Consider the following 26,606-nt stretch of genomic DNA (forward strand, 5'->3'; position numbering starts at 1 on the left):
GATCTGGCCCGCAGTGTGCTTAGATCTGACCTGCACGGGCTGCCCGTGGCTGCGATGGACTCCTTCAACCCTCTGCCAGGGAAAATGGGGCTGGGAAGGGCCGCAAACTCCATTTTCCCTGGCACAGTGCTCAGGCCACCACAGGCGCCCCCAACATGAGTGATGTTGAGCTGGCCACATCCACCCTGGCCATACCCCGCCACACCCCTGAGGTGAAACACAACCCTGATGCGGCCCTATGATTCTATGTTGTATGACTATCTACTGAGTGTCAACTAAAAAAAATACTTCTTTGGTCTTTTTAGTTGCCAGCAGAAAGGGAGGGGAGGAAAGTACAGCATTCCTTAAATGCTTCAGATAATTGCTAGTCAGCCAAAGCTGTTGGCGTGCAAGATTATTATTGGAGAGCATGATTGATGACTCTTGGCTATGGATGTGTCCCATTGGAGAATATATATCCACGGGGTGTGGGGGAAAGACCAGGGTTGAGGGAGAAATGAATGATGTGTCTTAGAGTCAGCTGCACTCAGGTAACGCTGATATGGTCACTCCTAATAAATCTTTTTTTTTTTTTAACATAAGAAATGTGGCTAGAGACTTACGAGTTGAATGGTGGTGGTTTGTCGGAGCCCTGACATCGAGTACATGGGAGCAACATTGGAAAGAGGGTTCTATTTTGGGGCTTCCTAGATATAGAGACCACCATGTCAGTTAGAATGGTGGTTAGATGGGCTTAGTCGGGCTCCAGCAGACTGATTCTCATGTTTTAATATTCCCCCGGGCCTGCTGTCAAGAGATTAAAAATGATAAAACAAACAATAGCAAGCAATACAACGAGGCTTTGTTACTTTGTGGAATATACCAGGACCTCCCAAGTTTGGAGACCTCTGGAATATACAAAGGTGGTTGGTTTTCATTGATATCGATGCTGCTGACATTTGGTGTGGATTTCACCATGTTTCTTTGCTAAGAATGAAAATGCTTCGTTGCTTGACCCCTGAAGCAAGATAACAACTTTTTATTTCTTCTTTCTAGTACCCAGTGATTGTGGAGTTGTTCCATGATGAAAAAGACTCTGCTCCAGCTGCTCCGTCTGGAAAGAAAACTTCCTCCAAAATCAATATCCGCTCGGCCCGTCCAACTGTAAAAGCAGCCAATAAGGAACACAAGAAAACAGTAGGGCACCAGGTACAATGCAGTCTTTTTTTCAAGGCAGTTTCTGTGTTTTTTTTTCTGGTAGGCTGCTTACTTCTGGCCCCCATCCAAATTATAATGTTATCAATAAAAATTGCCAGGGAGTAAATGCAAAACTGGATCATATGGGGGGGAAAACTGTGCTAAAATGGATATATTATATCTTTCTTCCAATCTTACCATTTTGGGGGAGAGTTCAAAGGATGCAAATTCCATTAGCATGCAAAACCTTACAAGGGCTCATTCGAAGTTGAAGATATTTTCAGTTGTTTTCCCTAGGACCTTGGGATAGAAGTACATTGCTTCTTTCCTGCAATCAGTCAGAATAGAGCTGGAAGGTACCTTGGAGGTCTTCTAGTCCAACCCCCTGGTCAAGCAGGAGACCCTATGCCATTTCAGATAGGTAGCTGTCCGGTCTTTTCTGAAAAACCTCCAGTAATGAAGCACCCACAACTTCTGGAGGCAAGCTGTTCTATTGGTTAATTGTTCTAACAGTCTGGAAATTTCTCCTTAGTTCTAGGTTGCTTCTCTCCTTGATTAGTTTTCATCCATTGCTTTTTGTCCTGCCTTCAGGTGCTTTGGAGAATAGCTTGACTCCCTCTTCTTTGGGGCAGCCCCTCAAATCAAATACTGGAATACTAACATGTCACCCTTAGTCCTTCTTTTCTCTAGACTGTCCATACACAATTCCTGTAACCGTTCTTTATATGTTTTTGTCTGTATTGCAATTCCCCCTCTCCCTCCCCAGCCTCAAAATCAGAATGAGAAAAATGTTTCTATTGAATGTTGGGTACGGCTACTTTAGTAGGGGTTTAGTGAACCAAAGTTCTTTAGCAGGAGCCAATTGGATAGGTAGTCACAGTACCTTCCAAACACAGCCTGGTTCCTGGCTTGATTCAGGAGATGAACAGGAAGAGAGGAGAAGAAATGGTTCATCCATCCATCCATCCATCCACCCATCCATCCATTGGTTTGACAGTAGTCTCTGCCTAGCTCACTGTTTCTCAACCTTAGCAGATTTATGATGCGTGGACTTCAATTCCCAGAATTCCTCAGTCTGCTCCAATCACTGGAAATTTTTAAGAAGAGACTGGACAACCATTTGTCTGGAATGGTATGGGGTCTCCTGCTTGAGCAGGGGTTGGGCTAGAAGACCTCCAGGGCCCTTCCCAACTCGGTCATTCTGCATTTGTCCTAGGAATTCTTAAATGTATTTACGTATTACTAAATTTATAAGCTGCCAGTCTCATTATTCAAAGCAACTCATAAAATGCAATAATGTGAATTGCTTGGCCATTTCATCCGTGCTTACCAGTAAAACGAGCCTTGTCACATTCCTCCACTTCCTGCAAAGTTACCTTTTCCCCCCCGCCTCTCTTTCAGTTTCGTAATTCATTGCACCTGTTAATGGAGACCCTGAATGCTACCACTCCTCATTATGTTCGGTGTATCAAGCCCAACGATGAGAAGCTGCCTTTCACGTAAGCATCGCTTTCTGATGAGACCGGAGGTTCTATAGCTTGCTTAGAGACAAGGGGCAAAGAGATTGTAAAAGATTTTGTCACAGAAATAGTTAGTCCTTGACTTACAATAGTTCGTTTAGTGATCGTTCAAAGTTACAACAGCACTACGAAAACTGACTGATATCTGTTTTTCACACGTATGACCATTGTAGCATCCCCGTGGTCCAAATTCAGATGCTTGGCAATTGATTCCTATTTAGGTCCAGGGGTGGGCTGCTACCAATTCGCCCCTGCTTGGGTGAACCTGTACCAAAATGGTAGCTAATTTTATGGCCGGTTCAGTGAACCGGCATATCCCACCCCTGGTGTCAGCGTTCCAGCAAACCTCCATTCCAATAGGTAACTCCAAGACCAACATATCTCAAAAGTACCTTTATTAGAATAGCACCTGGCACATCTGTGGAATCCCGAATCAAAAAGTTTTTTGGGGCTTCCCACAATTTCCCAAACTACAAATCCACCCACCCCACGCCCCACTTGGCCATCATCACATCACATGGCCTATCACGATCCGTCCAAAAGTAAGATCCTTATTTCATCCTGTGCCGTACTCAGTGACCTTTAACTAAAGAGAATTTTATTTTGTCCACTTAGAGGTACTCAATTGAAATCACCCCCCCTTCCACTTTCTCAGGCTATGTGGCAGCGTGGAATCCCCCCCCCCCCCCCCCCCCCCCCCCCCCCCCCCCCCCCCCCCCCCCCCCCCCCCCCCCCCCCCCCCCCCCCCCCCCCCCCCCCCCCCCCCCCCCCCCCCCCCCCCCCCCCCCCCCCCCCCCCCCCCCCCCCCCCCCCCCCCCCCCCCCCCCCCCCCCCCCCCCCCCCCCCCCCCCCCCCCCCCCCCCCCCCCCCCCCCCCCCCCCCCCCCCCCCCCCCCCCCCCCCCCCCCCCCCCCCCCCCCCCCCCCCCCCCCCCCCCCCCCCCCCCCCCCCCCCCCCCCCCCCCCCCCCCCCCCCCCCCCCCCCCCCCCCCCCCCCCCCCCCCCCCCCCCCCCCCCCCCCCCCCCCCCCCCCCCCCCCCCCCCCCCCCCCCCCCCCCCCCCCCCCCCCCCCCCCCCCCCCCCCCCCCCCCCCCCCCCCCCCCCCCCCCCCCCCCCCCCCCCCCCCCCCCCCCCCCCCCCCCCCCCCCCCCCCCCCCCCCCCCCCCCCCCCCCCCCCCCCCCCCCCCCCCCCCCCCCCCCCCCCCCCCCCCCCCCCCCCCCCCCCCCCCCCCCCCCCCCCCCCCCCCCCCCCCCCCCCCCCCCCCCCCCCCCCCCCCCCCCCCCCCCCCCCCCCCCCCCCCCCCCCCCCCCCCCCCCCCCCCCCCCCCCCCCCCCCCCCCCCCCCCCCCCCCCCCCCCCCCCCCCCCCCCCCCCCCCCCCCCCCCCCCCCCCCCCCCCCCCCCCCCCCCCCCCCCCCCCCCCCCCCCCCCCCCCCCCCCTTTTCTTGCTAGTATGTTATGTCAACCATGGTATAATCATAAGCCCCCCAAAAGTGCTTTTCAGCAAGTTTTAAGATGTGTGGACGTCAACTCCCAGAATTCCCCAGGCGGCTGTTGTGTTTGGTTTCGCCTTAGTTACATAATGATTCCATTCGTTGTGCTGTCCCACAGCGTTGTAGTTTATTCAGCAGACTGCAGTACCTAACCATCCTTGGGTGGATTTGATAGCTAGTCACGTTCAGTTCTTGCTAAATTTGGGTCTGAGACCACCTGAGCTGTGGGTTCAACTTGGAAATTGAAAAAAGTCCCTGGAAAATGCAGTGGCAAACTGTCTTTAGCTTTTAACGCCAAACATGGTAAAACAATGTGCAAACGCAGCTATTATTTTTCTAAGGATACACAGCCAAGTGCTGTGTAACAGCGCTCTGTGATGTCATGCCGGCCACATGACCACGGAAATGTCTTCGAACAGCGCTGACTCTCTGACCTTGAAATGAGATGAGTACCGCTCCCTAAAGTTGGTAATGACTAGTAGAGTAAAATCCACTCCTTTGCAGCCAAGTTCATGGACCACTTGTATTCCAGTGTCAACTTCCACAGATACAACAAATATAAAGCAATTGTCCATGAAGGCATATTGTGCTGTGCTTTGTTACGTATCGTATCTATTTTGTTGCATTGTATTCATGGTGGTACATGACCAAGCCCTCAACCTGGAAAAAGTTGTGTTGAACTACAAGTTCCAGCAGGCCAGCCAGTGATGAGAGTGAAGGAAGCAAGGGAGTTAGACTGACTACTGTTCCCACACCCCCTCCTTCATGCGTTGGGAAGAATACTTGAATTGTTTTAAGTGATATTGGAAGAGGCAATTGGACTTCCTTGTTTTTCTTTGGAGACATTTCTCTTCTCATCCAAGAAGCTTCTTCACCTCTGACTGGATGGTGAAGAATGGAAAGATTTGTACTCCTTGCAGACAGCTGGTTATTTGCATTCTTTTAGAAAGTCGTTGAGGCCACCTTGAGGTGTATCTCTGTCGGCAGCATCAACCTCCAGGTGCTCTTAAAGACTCTAAAAAGAATCTCATTCCCTGAGATTTAAACTATAATTTGAGTGAAAACATGTCAGGTTTACTTCACAACAGAGAAGAAACAATAGGAAGCTAATGAAAAAAATGTTTGTGCTCCTAAATCTTCCTTGATTAAAGAAATTTAAGTACATATTCAGACCTGGATGATGTACTACTTCCTACTTTTCATTCTAAGAACACAAGGAAAAGGATGTAATCTGGGAAGTTTAGTCTTCTGAGCGTTCGAATTCATGCTGGAGCCCATCCTCAGGGAACTACTCTCTAGCAGAGTGCGTGCTTTTTCTGAGCTATTCTGCCTGTGGTTATTTATGTGGTGCTTGTTGTGTGTGGCTTTTTAGAAGTTGATTGGGGATGGCTGGCTATTAAGTTGTTGGCTAGCACTCTTTTGGCCTCTCGGCTAAAGACGGGGTCCAGCATGAGTCCAAAAACTCAGAAGACTAAACCTCTGGTAACTGACCCAGATCCACAATAAAAAGGATATGAAATCATGGCATTGAAAAGAACCACAGAGGCCACCTAAAACAGTTTAATTAATCCCTTGTTTTGTGCTGGACATCGAGAGCATCCCCAACACAGGTTGAGTTTCAACATTGGTTGAAGGTCTCTAGCAAAAAAGAAAAAAAGGAGACAATTCAAGACAATTGATTTTATTGTCAGAATGCTTGATTATCAACCTCCTTCAGTCTACTTGATCTCATTTGATCTGATCCTGTTTTTTAGGGCAATAAGCAATTAATCTTTGTTGTCTTCCATGGGTTAGCCTTTCACAGATTTTGAAAGGAGCATTTCAATTTTCGTGTCTCGTGTAGTGACATTTTCCAGTCCCTGTTTACGATGGTTCCAAAAAAAAAACTGATATCCTTTGCTCCCAGTAAAACATGTTCCCGAACAATTGCTCTTGTGTTTCTTTTAATAAAGTTATATACAAAAATAATTGCTGTGTTCCAAGTGCAAGGCGGCTGTCCTTTTAAAACGACAGCAGCTTCTCAAAAGAGGCCTCTGATTCAATTGCTTTGGGAAGCTACCTAGTGACAGGTGTTCACTGAAAGGAAAATTGCTGAATTGTTATTTATGCAATTGAACCAATGACACAGATGAATACGCCTGCATAGATCTGGAATTATGCATTACACATTTGCTCTTGTGTATTTACAATTTTGATATACTCCTAAAAATTTGGCGCATCCTATGGGTGGCAATTTTCATTTACCTTATTTTCTTTTTTATAGACTCCCATTTTAAAGGACACATGCTAGATAGGCAGTGTCTCTTAAGTTTTAGAAGGAACTGATCCTCACAAATCAGATCTGATTGTTTATTTATTCGTGTCAGAAGCATCACACTTAAAATAAGGCAAACGTCAGTGTTCCAACTAACAAACTCCAACCCAATAAACTCCGAGGCACACATTTCCTCAAAGTTCCATTTTTTTAGAATTGTCATATTGGCACATCTGGGAAAACCTGAATATAAGAGTTCCAGCTTTTCCCTTCCCAAAAGAAAATCAAAGATTCATCCCCTGCACCCATCAGTCCATCACATGGCCCAATCAAATCTTCATCCCAACTGGAGACATCCTTCCAGTCACTCTCCTCCAAGTGCAGGGCAACATGTCCTTGACTCTCTGAGAAAGAATGTTGTTATGTCTAATCTTCTACCTCACCATGACATCCCCTCTCCCAAATACCCAGGCACTGAATGTGGCAGCCTTGAAGCTTCCAAGTAAAAGATGGCTTCTAAGGCTGACTGCACACTGTACGACTGCGATCCTTAACCTTTCTGGCTCTGCAGACCAGCAGTGGGAGAGAGATGGTTTCGCACACACAACCGACATCCCATGCATGTGTCAAGTGAAGCTTTGTGCACTCGCCTGCCACTTGCACAACCCAGTTCCCAACAGGCCGCAAACTGGTACGAGTCTGCAAACCGGGGGTTGGAGACCCCTGCTATACGGCATAAAATTTAAAATACAACATTAAAATATGTATAGATCTTGCCCAGAAACTAGCAGCATTAATTGCGTTGGACACACTGCCACGTCATGGCTCAGGTGTGCACTGATCAAGAAACAAAGGACAGGTATACTGATGTGTTATTGTCTGCAATCGCAAATCTGATGAAGAAACTATTCAGGAATGTCTGAAAGAACAGCCAAAAAGGAATGAGGAATTTCCCCTTCGGATTAGCCTTTTCTGGGAAGGTGAAGTAGAAATTGGAAATTCCATCAAGAAGCCATTAATTAAGCACTAGTATAAACTGAACAGCATTCTCCTCCAACCTGCTACCTCCAAGGCATATTGATTATTCAATAATTTTATGAAGTGTATCGAGATACTAAATACAAAAGAATCTGGAAGAGAAACAAATCTGGAACTTTGCTGTAACATATCGTTGATAGCGGCAAGCATGCTTTATTCACAAAAATGGGGGAAAACTTTAATTCCAGCAATAGATGAGTGGGTGGAAAAACTGATGGAACCAGCAGAGATGGCTAAATTGCTTGCTTTAGTCAAAGAAAAGAACACATCCATGTTTGCTTGTACTTGGAAATCGCTTCTTGATTTTGTGCTTGAGATGGGGAAAAATGGAACCTTGAATTTTGCTGATTAGATAAGTTTATTACAGAAATGGCTAGAATATATTAGTATGTAAAAATAAAATGTTGAGGGTCTTACTATCTTAGTCTGCTGTTCTAAAAAGTGTCAGAAGTCAGTGTTTTTCTCCCTTTTTGCTCCTTTGCCCTACACTCCTCTTTCCTTTTCCATCCCTCATTTTCCCTCTATTTTCATCTTTTATATTTTATTTCTTGATAAATTATTGATAAATAAAGGCATGTTGAGACTTCAGTGCAAAGCTTACTGAAGTCTTTAAAGTTTAGGAAGATTATTCTTAAGATTAGAACTGAGTTTATAGACCAGGGATGGTGAACCTTTTTCTTGTGGTGTGCTGAAAAAGCACGTGCGTGCTGGCACCCACAATGCAATGTGTCCCGCCCCCCCTGCGCATGCACGTGCAAAACTCCCCCAACCCCCTTACCTGCACTGCGCATGCGCGTGCCTCCCAGCTGATTTTCAGCCTGTTTGAGGCCTTTTTCGGCCTCCCAGAGGCTCAAAGGAAGCCTCTGCAGCCTCGGGAGGCCGAAAAACGGGCCTTCCGGAAATACCAGAAGTGCCGAAACGGGCCTGTTTTTCAGCCTCCAAAAGCTGCAGAAGCTTCCCTTGAGCCTCTGGGAGGGTGAAAATGGCCTCCACTGGGCTCCAGAGGCCCCCTGGAGGCTGAAAATCGGGACTTCCAGTATTTCCAGAAGGGCTGTTTTTCGGCCTCCCAAGACTACAGAGGCCTCCCTCAAGCCTCAGCTGGAAGGCGTGTGCATGCACACCGCAGGTAAGTTTGGCTGGGGGCTCGCGTGCCTGCACAAATGGCTCTGTGTGCCGCCTGTGGCACGCATGCCATAGGTTCGCCATCACAGTCATAGACGATATAAATAAACAGGGATCTGAATGTGTTGTACAGCCATGTTCATGAGGGCCATCAATTATGTCTTGACAGCTTTGATCCGAAGAGAGCAGTGCAACAACTAAGAGCTTGTGGAGTGTTGGAGACCATCCGTATCAGTGCAGCGGGCTACCCATCCAGGTGAGTTTCACTTCCAAACAAATCTGTATTTCTGTTTTTCTCTAATAACAATCATGTTTTAAAACAACGCTGAAGACAAAGACTAAGAAAGTCAACTTTAGGGCAGGGGGCTCCAACTTTGGCCACTTTACAACTTGTAAGACTTCAACTCCCAGAATTCCTCAGCCAGCATGGCTGCCTGAGGAATTCTGGGAGTAGAAGTCCACAAGTCACAAAGCTACCAAGATTGGAGACCCCTATTGTTAAGGGTCACCAGGGAAATATTAAAGAGTGAACACTCAAAAACAAAATCACCAAAACTTTTCTCTGTGAAATCTGAATTCTTTGGTAGGATCTTGGAACTCCTTTAAAGAGTTGCTTCTCCATGTGAAGTTCAATCCTGGTGGACAATTTTCCCCCCCCCAAATCATGCTTTCCTCTGCATGAAAAGCTATAGGATTTGAGCGTGCATTCAAAATGGTTTGCACGCAACCCTAAATCATAACGTGGTTGGTTTATTTTGGGGGGCTTAGAAGGATTGAAGGGCATTTTTCCCCTCTTGAAATGTGGTTGCCGGTTGAATGGAGAACACAACACACAATATTATGGGGAACTTGGCAAACCTTCAGGAATGAGGCCAGAGTTTCTGCAATCTGAAACAATTGCTTTGCAACCATTAAGTTAGCGTTTCGGTGTGCTGGTCAGGGTAATTTTAAAAATATTGTTTTTCATAGCACTGATTCTTTCCAAAAATAAACACCATCCTTCTTCGATGGCATATAAAAATCACATTTGAAGCAGAAGGGGCTATCTCGGGGATAAATCTTGATCTCTGTATCGTGATATAGACCGTAGGACAAGCACCAGAGAGAATCTGAAGCATCAATTGACCAGTCAGCACGTTTAGCTTCCTCTATATAACACGTTTCTACATCAATGTTTCAATCTATTTTAAATTATCTGAATATTTTGCTGTGCTTCCTTTTGGGAAAAGCAACAACGGAGAGATTGTGTGTCTGTGTGTGTTTGCATTCTCATTGTTTTCATCTCCAGTGGACACAAAAAAATTGAGGGCTTGTCCAACGTCACACATTCCCAGTGTATATCTGAGATGAAGACGAAAAAGGTACAGGTATTCCTGAACTTAAAACCTTGCTTGGAACCAGGATTTTAATCGTAATTCTAGGCATCCACATAGCCATACCCAATGGTTTAATGTTTGTTTGTTTTTACATCAGTTGTTAAGGGAATTACAGAGTCATAAGTCTGAATCCACTCTCCCAGACGATGTGGTTTTTTGCTGGAAAGCAGCAGAAAACATCACCAATTTCAGTCATGTGACCATGGAACATGGCACCCTGTGTTGTGGCCCGCCAGCGGCCAGCAGAGCTGGCGGTAGAATCGGACAGTGAGGAGGTTGGGGAGGAACATGGGCGAGCCCTGGAGTCTGGGGAAGGATCTGACGAGGGCTCTGTGTCAGAGGCAGAAATGGGGCCAGGGACACCTGACAGTTATCAGCTGCGTTTGAAGTCGGAGATCAGTGGGGCAGAAGAACAGCTGGAGCCTGTTCCCAGTGTGTGCATGTGCAGAGCTGCCAGGAGAAGAAAACAGTTAAGGAACAAGGGTCGACTCGGGAGTAAAGCCACAGGTGGGTGGTGAATGGCCCCTCCCATAGGGAATAAAGAGGAGCGAAAGGGGAGGGGTGTTTGCAGGAGACAATTAGTTCAATTCGTTAGAGTGAAGATCTGTTCCTGACTTCTTGCCAATTAATTGCTGCTAAAGCCTGGCATTTGGAAGATATCGGCCTGGCAACTCTCCAAGCCTGATAAAGGACTGTAGTTGTGTAATCTCCTGAAAGACTGTTTGCTGGGACTTTTCTGGAGAGGAATTCCCTTTAGCCTAAATAAGAGGGGTTTTATCGGGACGAGGAGTCGGCTTCGTGATCTTGGGAAGCCTAGGTCAGAATGCAAAGTGTTTGACAAGGGCCTGGAATGTGGTTGCATTGACTGCTGTTCAGTGCAAGCTAGGGCTTCTAAAAGCAAGCTATGTATCAAAATAATATTCAAATCCTTCTGTGCTTCTCCTTTGTTCATGCCTTATGTCAGGGGTGGGCAACTATAGCCCCTGTACGACCTGTGGACTTCAACTCCCAGGAATTGAAGTCCACGGCTCTTAAAGGGGCTATAGTTGTCCATCCCTGCCTTATGTGATGGTTGTTTGTCTCGCTCCTTTTCAAAGGAGGCTGGTTTCCATCTGTCCCTAGCTTTTATATCATCATCTGATTTGCTAACCAGGAGGCACGCACCAAATAGTGATGTACACTCAGAACATGCAAATTAAATCCAACTTACAATTTGTTCTTGTTCCAGTTTTTGGAATGTAGTCCTCAGCATACCCCTCAGTTAAAATACGTCTCTTGGCTCAGAAATTGTGAAAACTCAAAGGCCGATTCATAGGCATTAAAAGTCCGCCAGGCATGGTCCATCAGACATCTCCAGAAGGTTTTTTTTCTTTGATACCCGCAACAGAGAATGCTAGATAGCATGGTTCCAAGCAGTATATAGATCCGTGATGGGGAACCTATGGCACACGTGGTGGGAGTGGCACGCAGAGCCATTTCTGGCAGCATGCGAGCTAGTCGCCTGGAACTGATCCACTGCCAATGCACATGCGCTCCCACATGCGTGGCAGAGATGCACGTGCATTGGCAGGAGGGGGGGTTGTGTATGGGGAAGTCACACGTGCATATGCAGAAGCCTGCAGCACGGGGGGAGTCACACGCGCATGCGCAGGGGGCGAGGGGTCATGCGCATATTGCATTATGGGTGCAGGAGCATAAACACGCACTTTCGGCAAGCAACGATGAAAAGATTAGCCATCACTGTTGTAGATAATTCAGGTAATTATTACAGGTAGGCCTTGACTTACAATAGTTCATTTAGTGACCGTTCAAAGTTGCAGAGGCCCTGAAAAAGGTGACTTTTGACCATTTTTCACACTTATGACCGTTGGAGCATCCCCATACTCATGTGATCAGAATTCTCACACTTGGCCCCTGGCATGTACTTACGCCAGTTGCAATGTCCCAGCGTCGTGTAATCCGCTTTTGCGACCTTCTGACAAACAAAATCAACGGGGCAGCCCAATTCACTTAACAACCGTGTTCCTAACTTAACAAGTGCAGATTCAGCTGCAAGATTCGCTTAACAACTGTGACAAGAAAGGTCAAAAATGGGGCAAAACTCACTTAACTGTCTCTCTCAGCAACAGAAATTTTGGGCTCCGTTGTGGTTGTAAATCAAGGACTATCTGTAGGCATTTCATGAGGAATTCCTCCTGCACCAGAGGTGATATTCAGCAGGTTCTGACCAGTTCTGGAGAACCGGTAGCAGAAATTTTGAGTAGTTCAGAGAACCGGAAAAAACCACCTCTGACTGGCCCCGCCCCCATCTCTTCTCTGCCTCCCATGGAGTCCCAGCTGATTGGCTGGGTCTTCTTTGGTTGCCCTGCATAGGAGAACGGAGCTGGAAAGCAGGTTAGTGGAGTAGGGAGGGAATGGGATTTTAAAATAGAATAGAATAGAATAGAATAGAATAGAATAGAATAGAATAGAATAGAATAGAATAGAATAGAATAGAATAGAATAGAATAGAATAGAATAGAATTCTTTATTGGCCAAATATGATTGGACACACAAGGAATTCGTCTTTGGTGCATATGCTCAGTGTACCTAAAAGAAAAGAAACATTCGTCAAGAGTCAAGAATCATAAGGTACAACAGTTAATAATAGTCATAGGATACAATAAGCAATCAAATCATACTAGGAAACAGTCAATATAAATCATAAGGATACAAGCGACAAAGTTACAGTCATACAGTCACAAGTGGGAGGAGATGGGTGATAAGGAGTGATGAGAAGATTAACAGTAATAGTAGTAATAGTTGAACAGTGTTGAGGGAATTGTTTGTTTAGCAGAGTGATGGCTTTTTTGCAATAACCTTCCCCTGGAGTGGGGTAGGAATGGAGATTATACAGTATTCTTCCCCTGCCCTGCCCACCAAGCCATGCCCACAGAACTGGTTGTAAAAAAAATTTGAATCCCACCACGGTCCTGCACCACTAACTAGCCCTAGCAGAATAGAAAGCTATTAATCATTTTTTCTTCCACAGTAAACTTTTTAGGATAAAGTTCAGCAGATCTTACTAGGAAATTCCCTCCTTCCTCTGTTAATTTGGGGAGTTGTTTAACAGATCTCACCCTCCATGCTCAAAGTAATGGAAGGCCTTTATATAATATTTATGGTAACCTGTCAAGATAATAAGAGAGAATTTACTAGTTTAAACTTGACAGCTTGTAAGAATGATACCTTCAGCGTAATCATCAGGGCAGTCGTTTTAGGCTGTAAGATCTGAGCCAATTTGCTTCCGAGGGAGGCTGCCCTGTGGTCCTCCATCACTTCTGACTGTCAGCAGAATTCCTTAATGAAGCCCTACCTAGAGCGTGCCATTTTTTTTTTCTGCAGAGATTTGACGGCTTGTGCGCTCAGACATGAAAAGATACTCTTGGCGTGCCAGGGTGCTTGTGATTTGACATGGCTGCCATTGCGCTATCCGAATCACAAATGTAATTTGTCCTGTACTGCCTCCTTTTTTCTTCTGATAATTTTTTTTTTAAAAAAATTGGGCAACTAATGCGTTCTTCCGTTCCTGAAATTCTTATTTTAAACCCCCCACCAAAATACCATTGAGCGGATCCATCCACATTGTCCACTCACCTTTTAATTTGAATCTTACACACAGCAAATATTGGAGGCAGTACAGGTAGTCCTTGACTTACAGCAGTTCGCTTAGTGACCGTTGGAGGTTACTACGGCACTGAAAAAGTGACTTAACACCATTTTTCACACTTATGACTGTTCCAGTGTCCCCATGGTTCCTATCAGAGGTGGTATTCTGCAGGTTCTGACCAGTTCTCGAGAACCAGTAGCGGAAATTTTTCTCCCCCCCCCATCTATTCTCCGCCTCCCCAGGCCTCCCCCCCCCCCCCGATCTCCTTTTAATCCCCCCCCCAAAAAAAAAACAAAAAAAAAAAAAAAGAAAGGGGAAAGGCTCCTTCCCCTCCCCCGGGGGGAAGAGGATAGATCACCCCCCCCCCCCCCCCCCCCCCCCCCCCCCCCCCCCCCCCCCCCCCCCCCCCCCCCCAAACAAACAAAAAAACAATAAACCCCCCCCCCCCCCCCCCCCCCCCCCCCAATCCCTCCCCCCCCAACCAAAAACCCCCCCCCATATCAAACCCCCCCCCCCCCCCCCCCCCCCCCCCCCCCCCCCCCCCCCAAACCCCCCCCCCCCCTCCCCCCCCCCCCCCCACCCACCCCCCCCCCCCCCTCCCCCCCCCCCCCCCCCCCCCCCCCCCCCCCCCCCCCCCCCCCCCCCCCCCCCCCCCCCCCCCCCCCCCCCCCCCCCCCCCCCCCCCCCCCTTTAGAGTACAACGTTTTGGACTGGAATATTTGCAGCCAAAGGCTGTTGCAGGTTTGTGGGAGAGTTTTTCTCCAGAACGGAAGGTAACCGCATCATTGGAGGCAAAGTTGGAGGTAATAAACGGACCTCTACTTATTCCCTGGCTGTGTTGCCTTTGTGCCAAGCCCCAGATCATCACACAAAGTGAATAGGGAAATCAGATTCATTTAACAACTGTATTACTAATTTAACAACTGCAGCGACTCACTTAACAAATGTGTCAAGAAAAATTGTAAAATGGGGAAAAATTCACTTAAAAAATTCCTCACTTAGCAACATAAATTTTGAGCTTGATTGTGGTCCTAAGTTGAAGACTTCCTGTCTGTGACCAGTTTCATTTTTATTGAGATTCATCAGATGTACATAGCCATTTCTTTTCTATAGTGTTCAAACTCTCTGCCAAGAATTGAACTCACAGACCATTGCAATTTAGATAATTATATACGGGGCATTATTTTTAGGAGCTATCAAGGTTTGCTCTCAACGGTGTTGCAGGAAGCTCTTGAGTTACAGCCACTTGTTCTGTGACTTCAAAATTACAACAGTGCTGAAAGAAAGGGACTTAGAATCGGTCCTCAAAGTTAGAGCTATCACAGAGTCCTTGTGGTCGCATGGTCATCTTTCGTGTGTTTGGCAAACGACTCGCAATCACAATGGTTGCAGCATCCATTGATCATGTGATTTCCATGCTGACTTCTCATAAGCAGTGGGGAAACTGGCAGGAGACCTCAGGTTGTTCCCACTTCTGCTTTTTTGAACATTTATTCCCCTGTGCTCCATAACATGCTTATGCAGTTCTTGCTATTGCTATTGCATCTCTCGCTCTCTTCTTCTATGTACAGGTAGTCCTCGACTTACGACCACAACTGAACCCCAAATTTCTGTTGCTAAGTGAAATAATTGTTAAGTGAATTTTGCCCCATTTTACGACTTTTCTTGCCGCAGTTGTAAAGTGAACCATTGCAGTTGTTAAGATCGTCACACGGTCGTTAAGTGAATCTGGCTTCCCCATTGATTTGCATTGTCAGAAGGTCACCAAAGGAGGTCACATGACCTTGGTACACGGCAACAGTCGTAAGTATGAACCCGTTGCAAAGCTTCTGAATTTTGATCATGTGATCATGGGGAGGCTGTAAAGGTTGTAACCGTGGAAAACAGTTTTTTAAACTTTTTAGTGCCGTTGTAACTTTGAATGGTCACTCAATGGACTGTTGTAAGTTGAGGACTAACTGTAAGTAACATTCAGTATTGATTTACAAATGAAGAGATAATAAATATATGGATCCAAAACATAGTAAAACCATCAGAAAATAGAAAAAAAATGAAAGCCAAACGATTATTAGTACCAAATGATGGACCTCTTGTTTAGCCTTCATAAGAACAGACCAGAATAGCACCTTGATCTGAACTGGTAGCATTTCGAAGCTTTGCCATCCTTCACCGAAGCTGAAATGTTAGAGAACGCCCTTCTGTTTTCCTTCATGGGGACACAAAGTACAGCAAACACTCATTGGGGATGTTGTCCTTTCATTGTAGCCCTTTGATGTGTATGCGATGTGGCCTTAAAAAAGAAAAGATCTGCAGTGCATTTTCAGTGTTAAGCTTTCCAGTAATAACTGTGGTGGAATGTAGCCTGGATTCCCATGAGGGAGGGGAGATTTCAAAGGAGTAAGAGACAACTCAGGCCAGAGGGTTCTCATGAGAGAATGAGGGTGAAGACAGTTCCTCCCTAAATAGTATTTGATTTATGGGGTGGTAGCAGTGGTGGGATTCAATTTTTTTTTACTACCAGTTCTGTGGGCGTGGCTTGGTGGGCGTGGCAGAGGAAGGATACTGCAAAATCTTCCATTCCCTCCCCACTCCAGGGAAAAGATACTGCAAAATCTTCCATTCCCTCCCCATCCCACTAACCTGCTTTCCAGCTCCATTCTCCTGTGTAGGGCAACAAAAGAAGTCTCAGCCAATCAGCTGGGACTCGGGAGGCAGAGAATAGAATGGGGGCGGGGCCAGTCAGAGGTGGGATTTGCCGGTTCTCCGATCCACTCAAAATTTCCACTACCGGTTTCCCAGAACTGGTCCGAACCTGCTGAATGCCACCTCCGGGTTGGTAGAATGCTTTAGTTTGGCAAGATTCTGTGTATGGGTGAGGAACATTAAATAAATCATCTGGGAAGAATCACAACGGGGCTTAATGGTTTTTGGAGCCTGATATAATGGAGGAATTTAAAATGTTTCACGCTAGTTTTGTAGGAATCTTTACCCCAGGTTTTCTTGCCTCTTGAGATAATTACATCACTGCATCTTATTTGGTTTAAACTGAAAAGGCCAGTTTCAGTCTGCACCGTTGCACAAGAGTAGAAGATATCTTAAAATGAAAGAGAGAGAAAAAAAATAATCATCCCTGAAAAACAGCAAAAAAATCCACTTTAGGTTTAAAGAAGCTGCTCTCAAATTAATGAATGTTGGAACAGGAACCTGATTCCAAACCTGTGTTGGGTTTGGGGAACTTTTAAACATCAGGTGTACAACTGTGGGGGCAAAGGTTTTACGCAAGTTTTTTCTTAGCTAAAACAGAGTCCAAAAGTAATTTATATACATTTCTTGAACAAAGATGCAATTGTGTCATAATGATTAAAAAAAAAAAAGGAGTGGATTGTGATGACATTTGTGCTCTGGGAAAGATTAAGCCAATTAACTGACAGGGTGTAAACCTCCAAAGAATCGGATGAAGGAAATGCAGGGGTACAAAGTATAACATCCTGGTAAGAAACGGACACCGGAGAACAGAACATCCTGGGTTCTTGGGACAAACTTGATGCGTATCAGCACCAACTAAAGACACACAACTTGTGATTTCATATTGTTGTGTATGGAACCACCTGCCTGAAATAATCTGCCTGACTCCCAGCAACTTTATGGTCTACAAATTTTTAAAAACAAGAAAATGGCACAGAACAAAGAAATAAAAGTGGCAAGAGAAAAGGAAGGGAAAGGGGAAGGGAAGGAGAGGGAGGGAGGGGAGAGAAAGAGGAAGGGAGAAGAGAGGAAGAAAGGAAAGGAAAAGGAAAGGAAAAGAAAGGAAAGGTCAATACCTTACTAAGTAGACCAGTCAGGAAACACAGCCAGATAAGCTAATTCTACTTTATTATAAAGCTACACTAACAGAATCTTCCAAGTCTGAAAGTACAATTCTCCCGTCATCAGTTTCACTGTCTAAGAACTTAGAGAAAAATCCTCATAAGCTTCTTGCTCCATCCATTGTGCAGCTACAGACTTTGCCGCCTCTTATCCACCTGTCCCCTAGGCAGTGTCTCTGGCCCCAGTCTTCTAGCATATCATGTCACCAGTTACGATGTGACTGAGGAATTCTGGGAGTTGAAGTCCACAAATCTTAAAGTTGCCAAACTGTACCCCTAATCTAGGGTGAAACCGGCTTCTCCATTCAGCCTTTCTTTTCATAGCATATTGCAATCACATCTCGGCAAGGAACAAGGAGTAAGAGCTGTGTGAGAGATCAAAGTCTACTTCTGCTTTCTCCAGTTAGTGTACGTTTATCTCTGCCTCTTTGTTAAATAAAGGAGGCCTAAGCCTTATTGGTGGCAAATGGCTTAAAGTCGATTAAATTTGCACTGTGGAATTTGGGAAAGCCTAACACAAGCATGACTGGTTTAAATTTGGGACAGCTGAAAAATCCAGATAAATATAGGGTGGAGTGTCCCTTTAAATTTTAATCAAAACTGAACATATTGTGTATTGTTTTCAGAATTGATCTGAACATTTTAAAAATTTGGACTGGACATTGTGCGGGACCTCAATACAAAACATTTCTCCAAATTATTTCAGTTTGCCCTTTTTTATTGCTACTTAGTCTGTTCATTTGTAGCTCTTCTTTCATGTTTATCTACATAAAATTCTACGTCCAACAAATGAGGCATTACTAATGAGATACTCTAAGGAAATGCAATTTGGAATATAATCATCTACTGAAACCTCAGCAATTGCATGTTGTAGTTACATCCCATTTTTGAAGGCACAGTTCCACCGGAACGTGGGGAAGAAGAGAATATAGAATAAAATAGAGTAGAGTAGAGTAGAGTAGAGTAGAGTAGAGTAGAGTAGAGTAGAGTAGAATAGAATAGAATAGAATAGAATAGAATAGAATAGAATAGAATAGAATAGAATAGAAAATAGGGAATGGAATGGAATGGAATGGAATGGAATAGAACAGAACAGAATAGAAAATATGGAATGGAGTGAAGCGGAGCAGAACAGAACAGAACAGAATGAGACCTTGGATGTCTACTCCAGACCCCTGCGCAAGCAGGAAAACCTATACTATTTCAGATAAGTGGCTGTCTAGTTTCTTCTTCAAAACCGCTAGCGATGGAGCCCCCATGATTTCTGGAGGCAAGCTATTCCATTGATTAATTGTCCACTAAGTATTGGGTACAAAATGTTCCTTTCTTGAGTGTGTCAGAAAAGTTACTTTTATTCTTAAAAGTAGCCAACCTGTTCAAAGCTACAACAGCACTGAAAAAGGTGACTTTTGACTGGTCCTCGCACTTACAACGGCTGCAACGTCCCTGCAATCAAATGATCAAAATTTGAGTGCTTGGCAAATTCCAGCAAGGATTTATGAAGGTTGCCATATCCTGGGATTGCATGATCACTATTTATGACCTTCCCAACTGATTTCCAAGAAGCAAAGTCAATGGGGGAAGTGGATTCTTTAATGACAATGGTGATTCACTGAACAGCCATAGCATCATACGTCATAAAATTGGGCATGACTCACTTAATGACTGCCTTGCTGAGCAGCAGACCTTCTGATCCACATCAGACCAGATGTAGTCATAAGTCGACCACCTTAAAATGTGTTCTTTTCCTGAGCAAAGACTTGACCATAGTAGCCAGATTCAGCTGTAAAAATGAATCCATCCCATCTTCCACTGGTTATGTATTTATGTATTTTTTTTGGGGGGAGAATCTTCTTGGCATTTAAAGGAAAGAGATTTCCCATCTAAGCAGCACGTCTGCTAAAGAAGATAAAAGATTATTATTCTTTTTGGCTTTGGTCAAAATATGGATCTTAAAAGTTTGCATAAGACTATAAAGCAGCGATGTCCAATATTGGCAACTTTAAGACTTGCAGATAGGATCACCAACATGATTGCCAATGTCCAATGATGGATATGGCAGAAGGAGGAGGAAGAGGAAGAGGAGGGAGGAGGAGGAAGAAGAAGAAGAAGAAGAAGAAGAAGAAGAAGAAGAAGAAGAAGAAGAAGAAGAAGAAGAAGAAGAAGAAGAAGAAGAAGAAGAAGAAGAAGAAGAAGAATAATAATAATAATAATAATAATAATAATAATAATAATAATAATAATAATAATAATAATAATAATAATTACACCCTAGTAAAAGGGCCAAGAAAACATTGTCACAGAGCATTCAACTGCAGGCCTGTGCATACCATGCCTATCCTTGTAATGCACCACACGAACAGTATTAAGAAAACCTTTCCTACAAGCAGCATTACCTAAGATTTACCTCATGCTGCTCCTTAAAGATTCTACCAACATTTGTACTGAAAATAAGATCAAACATGGGCAGCTTGCCAAGTAAACCAATTATTTAATTAAACTGGTAACCTATCAAAGTCTTAGCAAAGACCCCTGGACCGTATATGCAAATGTCTCCCAGACTGACACCAATGTTCTTCCAACTCGGCAACTTTATGATGCATGCCGGCTGGGGAATTCTGGGAGTTGAAGTCCACAAGCCTTAAAAGTTTCTCAAATTGGATACCACTGCTATAAAGCATACACATTGCCTCATCCAATTTTTAGCAGTCCTCCAGCCTTTCAAGTTTTCTCTTCTGTTTCTTCTCTCTATCTCCCTTCTGCATGCACTTAATTACAGCATCAGTTGGCAGTCCCAGATTCCCTTTGCTTTGAGGGAGTCCATAACTCAGAGGCTTTAATTTGCAGTGGGCTTAATAAAACTCTTGGCAGATGAAGAGCCAATTTCACAATCCAGTCCGCAAGTTCTAAATCTGAATGCCATGGCAGGAGATGCTCCCTCCAAGAATTAAAATATTGTTCCAGCCATCTCTTTGGGGTGAGAGCTTTGACACAGGCGCCGCCTCCTGTTTTCTTTTATCCAAAGATTTAATTTAAATTGTTTAATCGGGAACTGAAAGTTTGCCAAGACCACAGAACTGGTCACATTTGGGTAGCAGATGCAACGATAGGAAACTTTTCCTTCCGCATTTATGACCACAATTCAGCCCAAAATGTATGTTGCTATTGAGAAAGTTCTTAAGTGAATTTTCCCCCATTTTACAACCTGTCTTAGCACAGTTCTTCAGTGAATCAATGCAGTTGTTAAGTTAGTAACATGGTTGTTAAGGGAATCTGGTTTTCCCATTGACTTTGCTTGTCAAAAAGTCAGAAAAAGTGATCGCATAAACCTGGGACACTGCAAACATCATCAATATGAATCAGTTGTCAAGCTTCTGAATTTTGATCACGTGACCAGGGGGATGCTGCAACGGTTGTAAGTGTGAAAAGCGGTCATAAGTCACTTTTTCCAGTGCCATTGTAACTTCAAATGGTCACAAAACGAACTGTTGTAAGTTGAGAACTATCTGTCCAGGAATTCTATAATTCAGTTATTGAATTTGCACTTCTCATTTACTGGCTGAATAAACTGCAATCCCATTGCCTCCTTTCTGTTTATAGCTAGTCCTCGACTTATGACTGTAACGGAACCTGAAATTATGGTTTGTAAGTCACATCAGTCATTAAATGGGTCATCATGTGACCAACCTGATTTTATGATCTTATTTTTACTTTATGACATTTTTTTTTGTGGTGGTCGTTAAGGGAATGCTACACTCATTAAGCAGACCCATTGCTCTTTTGCCAGAAACTGGAAGTAAATGCTAGTTTCCATTAAAAGAAACACACCCCATAAATTATGGTCATGTCACTGCGGGATGCTGTGAACAGCCATAAGTACAAGCACGTGAGATTGGCAGGGAGGGGAGAGAGCCAGAGGTGGTATTCAGCAGGTTCTGACCGGTTCTGGAGAACCGATAGCGGACATTTTGAGTAGTTCAGAGAACTGGCAAATCCCACCTCTGACTGGCCCCGCCCCCATCTCTTCTCTGCCTCCTGAGTCCAGCTGATTGGCTGGGTCTTTTTTGGTTGCCCTGCACAGGAGAACGGAGCTGGAAAGCAGGTTAGTGGGGTGAGGAGGGAATGGGATTTTGCAGTCTCCTTCTCCTGCCAAGCCCACCAAAGAACCGGTAGTAAAAATTTTTGAATCCCACCACTGGAGAAAGCCCATTGTCAGTTCTTTGTAACTTTGAACATTCCCCAAGTAATCTTCCCTGATAAACGAGACTTGCAACATCCCTTTGAGAAGGACTGATTGGCAGATAGAAAACAGTGAGGGTAATTGCTCTCAGAAATAGTCTATACACACACACACACACACACACACACACACAAACAAACAAACACACACACACGAAATTCAGTGGACTACCATCATCTTAGCCCTCCAGAAGGCTGCAAAGCCTTGCCTTTTCCCAATTTGTCACTGTTGTATCTTATGAAAGTCTTGTGTGGTGTCAATTTGTATCTTACGAAAGTCTTGTGTGGTGCCTGAGATCTTGCTTTTCCCCCCCTAGTCTGTATTATTTCACTGGGTTATGATTTTTATATTGTCGTTGTAAGTATTGTGAGCCACTCAGAGGTATGCACTTAAGATTAGCAGCTATAATATTTTTGAGAGGCCCTTGATGGTCTCTGAGCTTGGTTGTTTTGTTGCAGGCGTTTCATTACCCAACTAGGTAACATCATCAGTGCTAATGGTGCACTTTGGGGTAATGACATGCCTGCAACCAAGCTCAGAGAGTACCAAGGATCCCTCATGTCAACCCGGAGTTACAAATATTCTTCTCCTTTATCAGTATAACAATTTTCCAAATTATTAAATATATCCTAGAATGTATTATAACAGTTTTGGTGCCAGTTTTTAGCACTCACCATTGAAGAAGGCTGCACCGCTCACTTATTTGATCTAAATGTCTTCCCACTGATTTCTGGTTTATGTGTTATTTTCTTTAGGTGGACCTATCATGACTTCTTGAATCGGTATCGAGTGCTTATGAAAGACAAAAGTATTTCGAAAAAGAAAGACAAGACACTGATTTGTAAAATATTATTGGAAAGCCTAATTAAGGTATGATGCCAGAGCTACTGTATATTATTAGATCAATCAACCAACCAATCAGGTTGGTACATGATCCAGCATCCCTATAGTCCTAAATCCATAATTCTACCTCTCCGTTTAACTATAGCCCAAAGCACCTGAAAAATCATTGCAACTCATTCAAAATCATTGCAACTTTTTTGTCAGAAGATGTGAAAAAGAATGATGGGATCAGTGGAATTACCGACTTGTCTCAAAGAATCATTTCAATATAGCTGAATTCTTATTGAAAAAAAATATTTGCCTGTTGTCATGTTCCTATTTTAACCATATTTTGTTAAGGACCAACTTGGATACATCTTATTTGTTCTACCATATTTAATTTGTATTTTGTTTCAGCCAAGCAAAACACTCAGATTAGGTCACATACTGCATTAAATAATGGTATGCTCAAATTTGGTGGAGGGAAGGAAGGAAGGAAAATCTAGGGATGGAGAAGGGAAGGAGGGGAAACTAGGAAGATGGGAAGAAGGAAGGGAGGGAAGGAAGGAAAATCTAGGGAAGGGCGGGGAAACGGAAGAAGGGGAAGGAAGGAAAATCTAGGGAGGGGGGAGGGAGGGAGGGAGGGAAGGGAAACTGGGAAGAAAGAAGGGAAAGGAGAGAGGGAGGAAGAAAGGATTTTTAAAACTCTTGGTTTTCCTTTTATACTTTTCCAAGGATCCTGACCAGTTTCAGTTTGGACGTACAAAGATTTTTTTCCGTGCTGGCCAGGTGGCCTACTTGGAAAAATTGCGGGCAGATAAGTTCCGGAGTGCCACCATCATGATACAGAAGACCGTGCGTGGCTGGATGCAGAGGAGAAAGTACAGGAAAACCAGGGAGGCAGCTTTAATTATCCAGAGGTTCACCCGAGGATATCTGGCACGCAGGTAAGCATAAAGTGAACATTTTCCCCAAGAGAATTTGCTTGCTGGAAATGTGGGAATTTCTTCACCTAGCATATATGTGGCGGCATAGCGGCTTACTGGCTAAGATGCTGGGCTTGGCAGCTAGAAAGCCAGCAACCCAGGTTTGAGACCTGAGACCTGAGTGCAAGCACGATGGGTGAACTCCCATCCTCACCCCAGCTCCTGCCAGCCTAGCAGTTGGAAAGCATGAAAATGCGAGTAGATAAATAGGTGGTGTGGTTTGCCGGCAGCTGGTGCAGATGGCAGTGGAGTCAGACAGTGAGGAAGAAAGGGGACCAGGCAGGGAGTCTGGAGAAGGCTTGGACGAGGGTCCTGCGTTCGATGCAGGGATAGGGCCAGGACCATCTGAGAATGGAGTGCTGCCTCCGGAGCCTCTGGAGTCTGGCAGCAGTGAGGCAGAGGACCCAGGGGAGCCTGTTCCCAGTGCGTGTGTGTGCAGAGCTGCTAGAAGGCGAGAGCAGCTGAATCAGAAGGGGCAACTCGGGAGTAAGGCTGGGAGGTGATTGCCTCTCCCATAAGGGATAAAAGTCAGACCTCAATGACGAACTCTTTGCAGGAAGCAAAGTAGATTCTGAGTTGTCCTTGAAGCTCTGTGTACTCTGGTCGGTTTTTTTCTGGTACTTTGGTTGGTTTCTGTTATAATTAATTTGGATACTTCTGTTTTTGGCAGCATTCCACAGCACCGAAAGGCAGGTGCTTATCTTGGGGAACTGTTTAAGATTAGTTCTGGCTTGGAATGAAAGTAATTCCCAGCATTGCATTAAATTAGGTTTTACTTTTAAAACAAGGTTGTGTTTCATTACGTTTGAGGAAACCTGGGTCAGAACAATTGGTACCATTTTAGTGGGAAGGTAATAGCGCTCCTTGACATCATGCAGGCAACATGACCATGGAAATGTCTTAGGACAACATTGGCTCAAAGGCCTTGAAACAGAGATGAGCACCGCCTGCCTAGAGTCAACAATGACTAGCAGAGTAAAATCCCCAGGGATTCCTTTGTATATGGAAAGCTATTAAGTTGGAGAGCTTCAGTTTTAGAATAAGAAGTTTTTATGCGAGCAAGGTTGAAAATTAGATATATGGGTTATGTGAATTTTATTAGAGAGCTTAAAGACCGTTTAGCCCCTGAGTCCAATGCTCTGTTCCATACAGAAATATATATTTAAGCTATTCAAACCGATAGCTATTCAGCTTTCTTGGAGCACATCTGGTAAAGCTGCATCTATCATGTCACTAGCAGTTATTAAACTGTTCTTCTAGGATTTTTCTCTCTCTCTTAATAGTAAGCTATTTTATTCATAAATTGGGAAACTGCCTGGGATACAGGCAATTTCTATGACATTTCTTTTTAAGGTTTCCACCTAACCCAAAAACCCCAGTTACTACAATTAACCCAGTCACAAAACATACAGAAAGAATAAAAAGAAAGAACCTCAACAAAAAGGACATTTTTTTAGAATTACTGTATAAAAATTATTTTTAACCACAAATGAAACCTTGACTTGCCACACTTTTTTGCCTATAGTAGATAATTAAAAAACAAAAGCGCAAAGAATATTATTCAGTGTCCTGCTCTCTGAACTGCCACCGGTACTAGAGTAATAAAATTCTCTTTATGCTCACGCTACCACAAAGGAAATAGAATAAATTTCTAATGCCCCCAGTCATAGTTTTCAGCTCATATCCTTGTCTGGTACGTTGGGGGAAAACAATGTGACAGTGGCTGTGATGAAAAGTACACAAAGAAAGGTCATTTGTAAAAAAATATAAGTAGAAATGTTTAAATTTTTCAAGATCTTCTGAGCTCCTTGCTACCATTCCTCTGCTCCAGGGGTCCCCAACCTGGGCCATGGCCTATTTGCAAGCAGACTGTGTGAAGGCCCGGGTAGCGGGCGCATATGCGTGGGCACACAACCCCACTCGCACAAGTGGTTGCAGCCCTGCGTGCACGAGCATCATGGGGCCTCACGGCCCTACTTGCGCGAGCATCGTGGGCACTCTCAGCTCCGCTCGCAAGCACTCAGGGCCTTGTACAATTGTCGTGGGCTCTCTCGGCCCCACTTATGTGACCAAATGGGTGCTTGTGCATGTGCACGCCTGCACGCACATATTCACCCCTCCCACAAAACCATCCCCATTTCCCCCCTTCCTCCCTCTGGACCACCAACCCAGAAAAGTTGGGGAACTCTCCTCTGCTTCATTTAGCATCCCTGTGTGATGACTTGGGATGTGGCACAAAGGCAAAGTAATCAAAAAGAGTCCCTTTGTTATCTTCAACTTTGCCCCCAATATCCTGGTTACCTTCTGGCTAGAGAAAAACTTTCCCAGGAACAGCTTTGACTGCAGAAAATTAAGTCCAAAACATGAGCAACACAAACTGTAACTTAAAGTCCAAACAAGCCAAACTAAAGTAATTAGCTTGGCAGGGCACGAGCAAGAATTTCAGACTTGAAGGCACAGCACAACTCACACAGTTGGGAAGATGCCAGGAACACAGATAAGCCACGACAACACAGAATAAGCTCACATTTGCTCCCAGCAGCCTGCCGCACGCAGCCTGCCTTTCTTATCAACTGTCTTCCCAGCTGTGGCTAATGAAGGTAATCAGGGCCCTTTCCTCCCCCGTAAGCCACGCAACCCACATTGCTCTCTTCTCCGTTCTTTCCTGCATGCCCTAGGATGAAGAGGGGGGGGGCTCTGGTTCTTCATCTGAACTCCCTCTCCCTTGTTCTATTTCTTCCCTGCTCTGCCCAGCTGCAGTTTGCCCTTCCCCAGCCTCCTTCCCCGATGGGGCCACACTCCCATTCCCTGTCAGCTCTCTGGCTTCCTTCTCAGATTCAGACTCTGACAGGGGCATGACATCTTGTCCGATTGAGTTAAGTCCAGTTGCCTAGCAACCCTTCAAAGTTAGAACAGACCTTTCCTCCAAACCTCCTTATGTTCTGATTTCAAAGTTATGACTGCTGCCCCTCCCCCAATGGGGTCACATGATCACCTTTTGTGTTCTTGGCAAATGGCTCACTTTTATGGCCATTTGCAGCCACATGACTGCAGGTTTTTTTATGCC

The 26,606-nt window shown here is 45.0% G+C and overlaps 1 protein-coding gene across 4 annotated transcripts in view; it reads left to right on the forward strand.

The window, feature by feature from the left end:
* Positions 1 to 26,606, forward strand: part of MYO5B (myosin VB) — a 297,420-nt gene that overhangs the window by 172,639 nt on the left and 98,175 nt on the right. For all 4 annotated transcript variants that reach the window (XM_087927512.1, XM_026714934.2, XM_087927513.1 and 1 more), the window contains exons 15-19: positions 1,036 to 1,188; positions 2,578 to 2,675; positions 8,770 to 8,856; positions 22,487 to 22,601; positions 23,289 to 23,500. In XM_087927512.1, the coding sequence (XP_087783638.1) occupies positions 1,036 to 1,188; positions 2,578 to 2,675; positions 8,770 to 8,856; positions 22,487 to 22,601; positions 23,289 to 23,500 (665 nt within the window). The remainder of the gene's footprint in view (positions 1 to 1,035; positions 1,189 to 2,577; positions 2,676 to 8,769; positions 8,857 to 22,486; positions 22,602 to 23,288; positions 23,501 to 26,606) is intronic.

This window comes from Pseudonaja textilis, chromosome 2 (assembly GCF_049901715.1).
Source record: "Pseudonaja textilis isolate UNSWEBS1 chromosome 2, rPseTex1.2, whole genome shotgun sequence".
Classification (NCBI taxonomy): domain Eukaryota; kingdom Metazoa; phylum Chordata; class Lepidosauria; order Squamata; family Elapidae; genus Pseudonaja; species Pseudonaja textilis.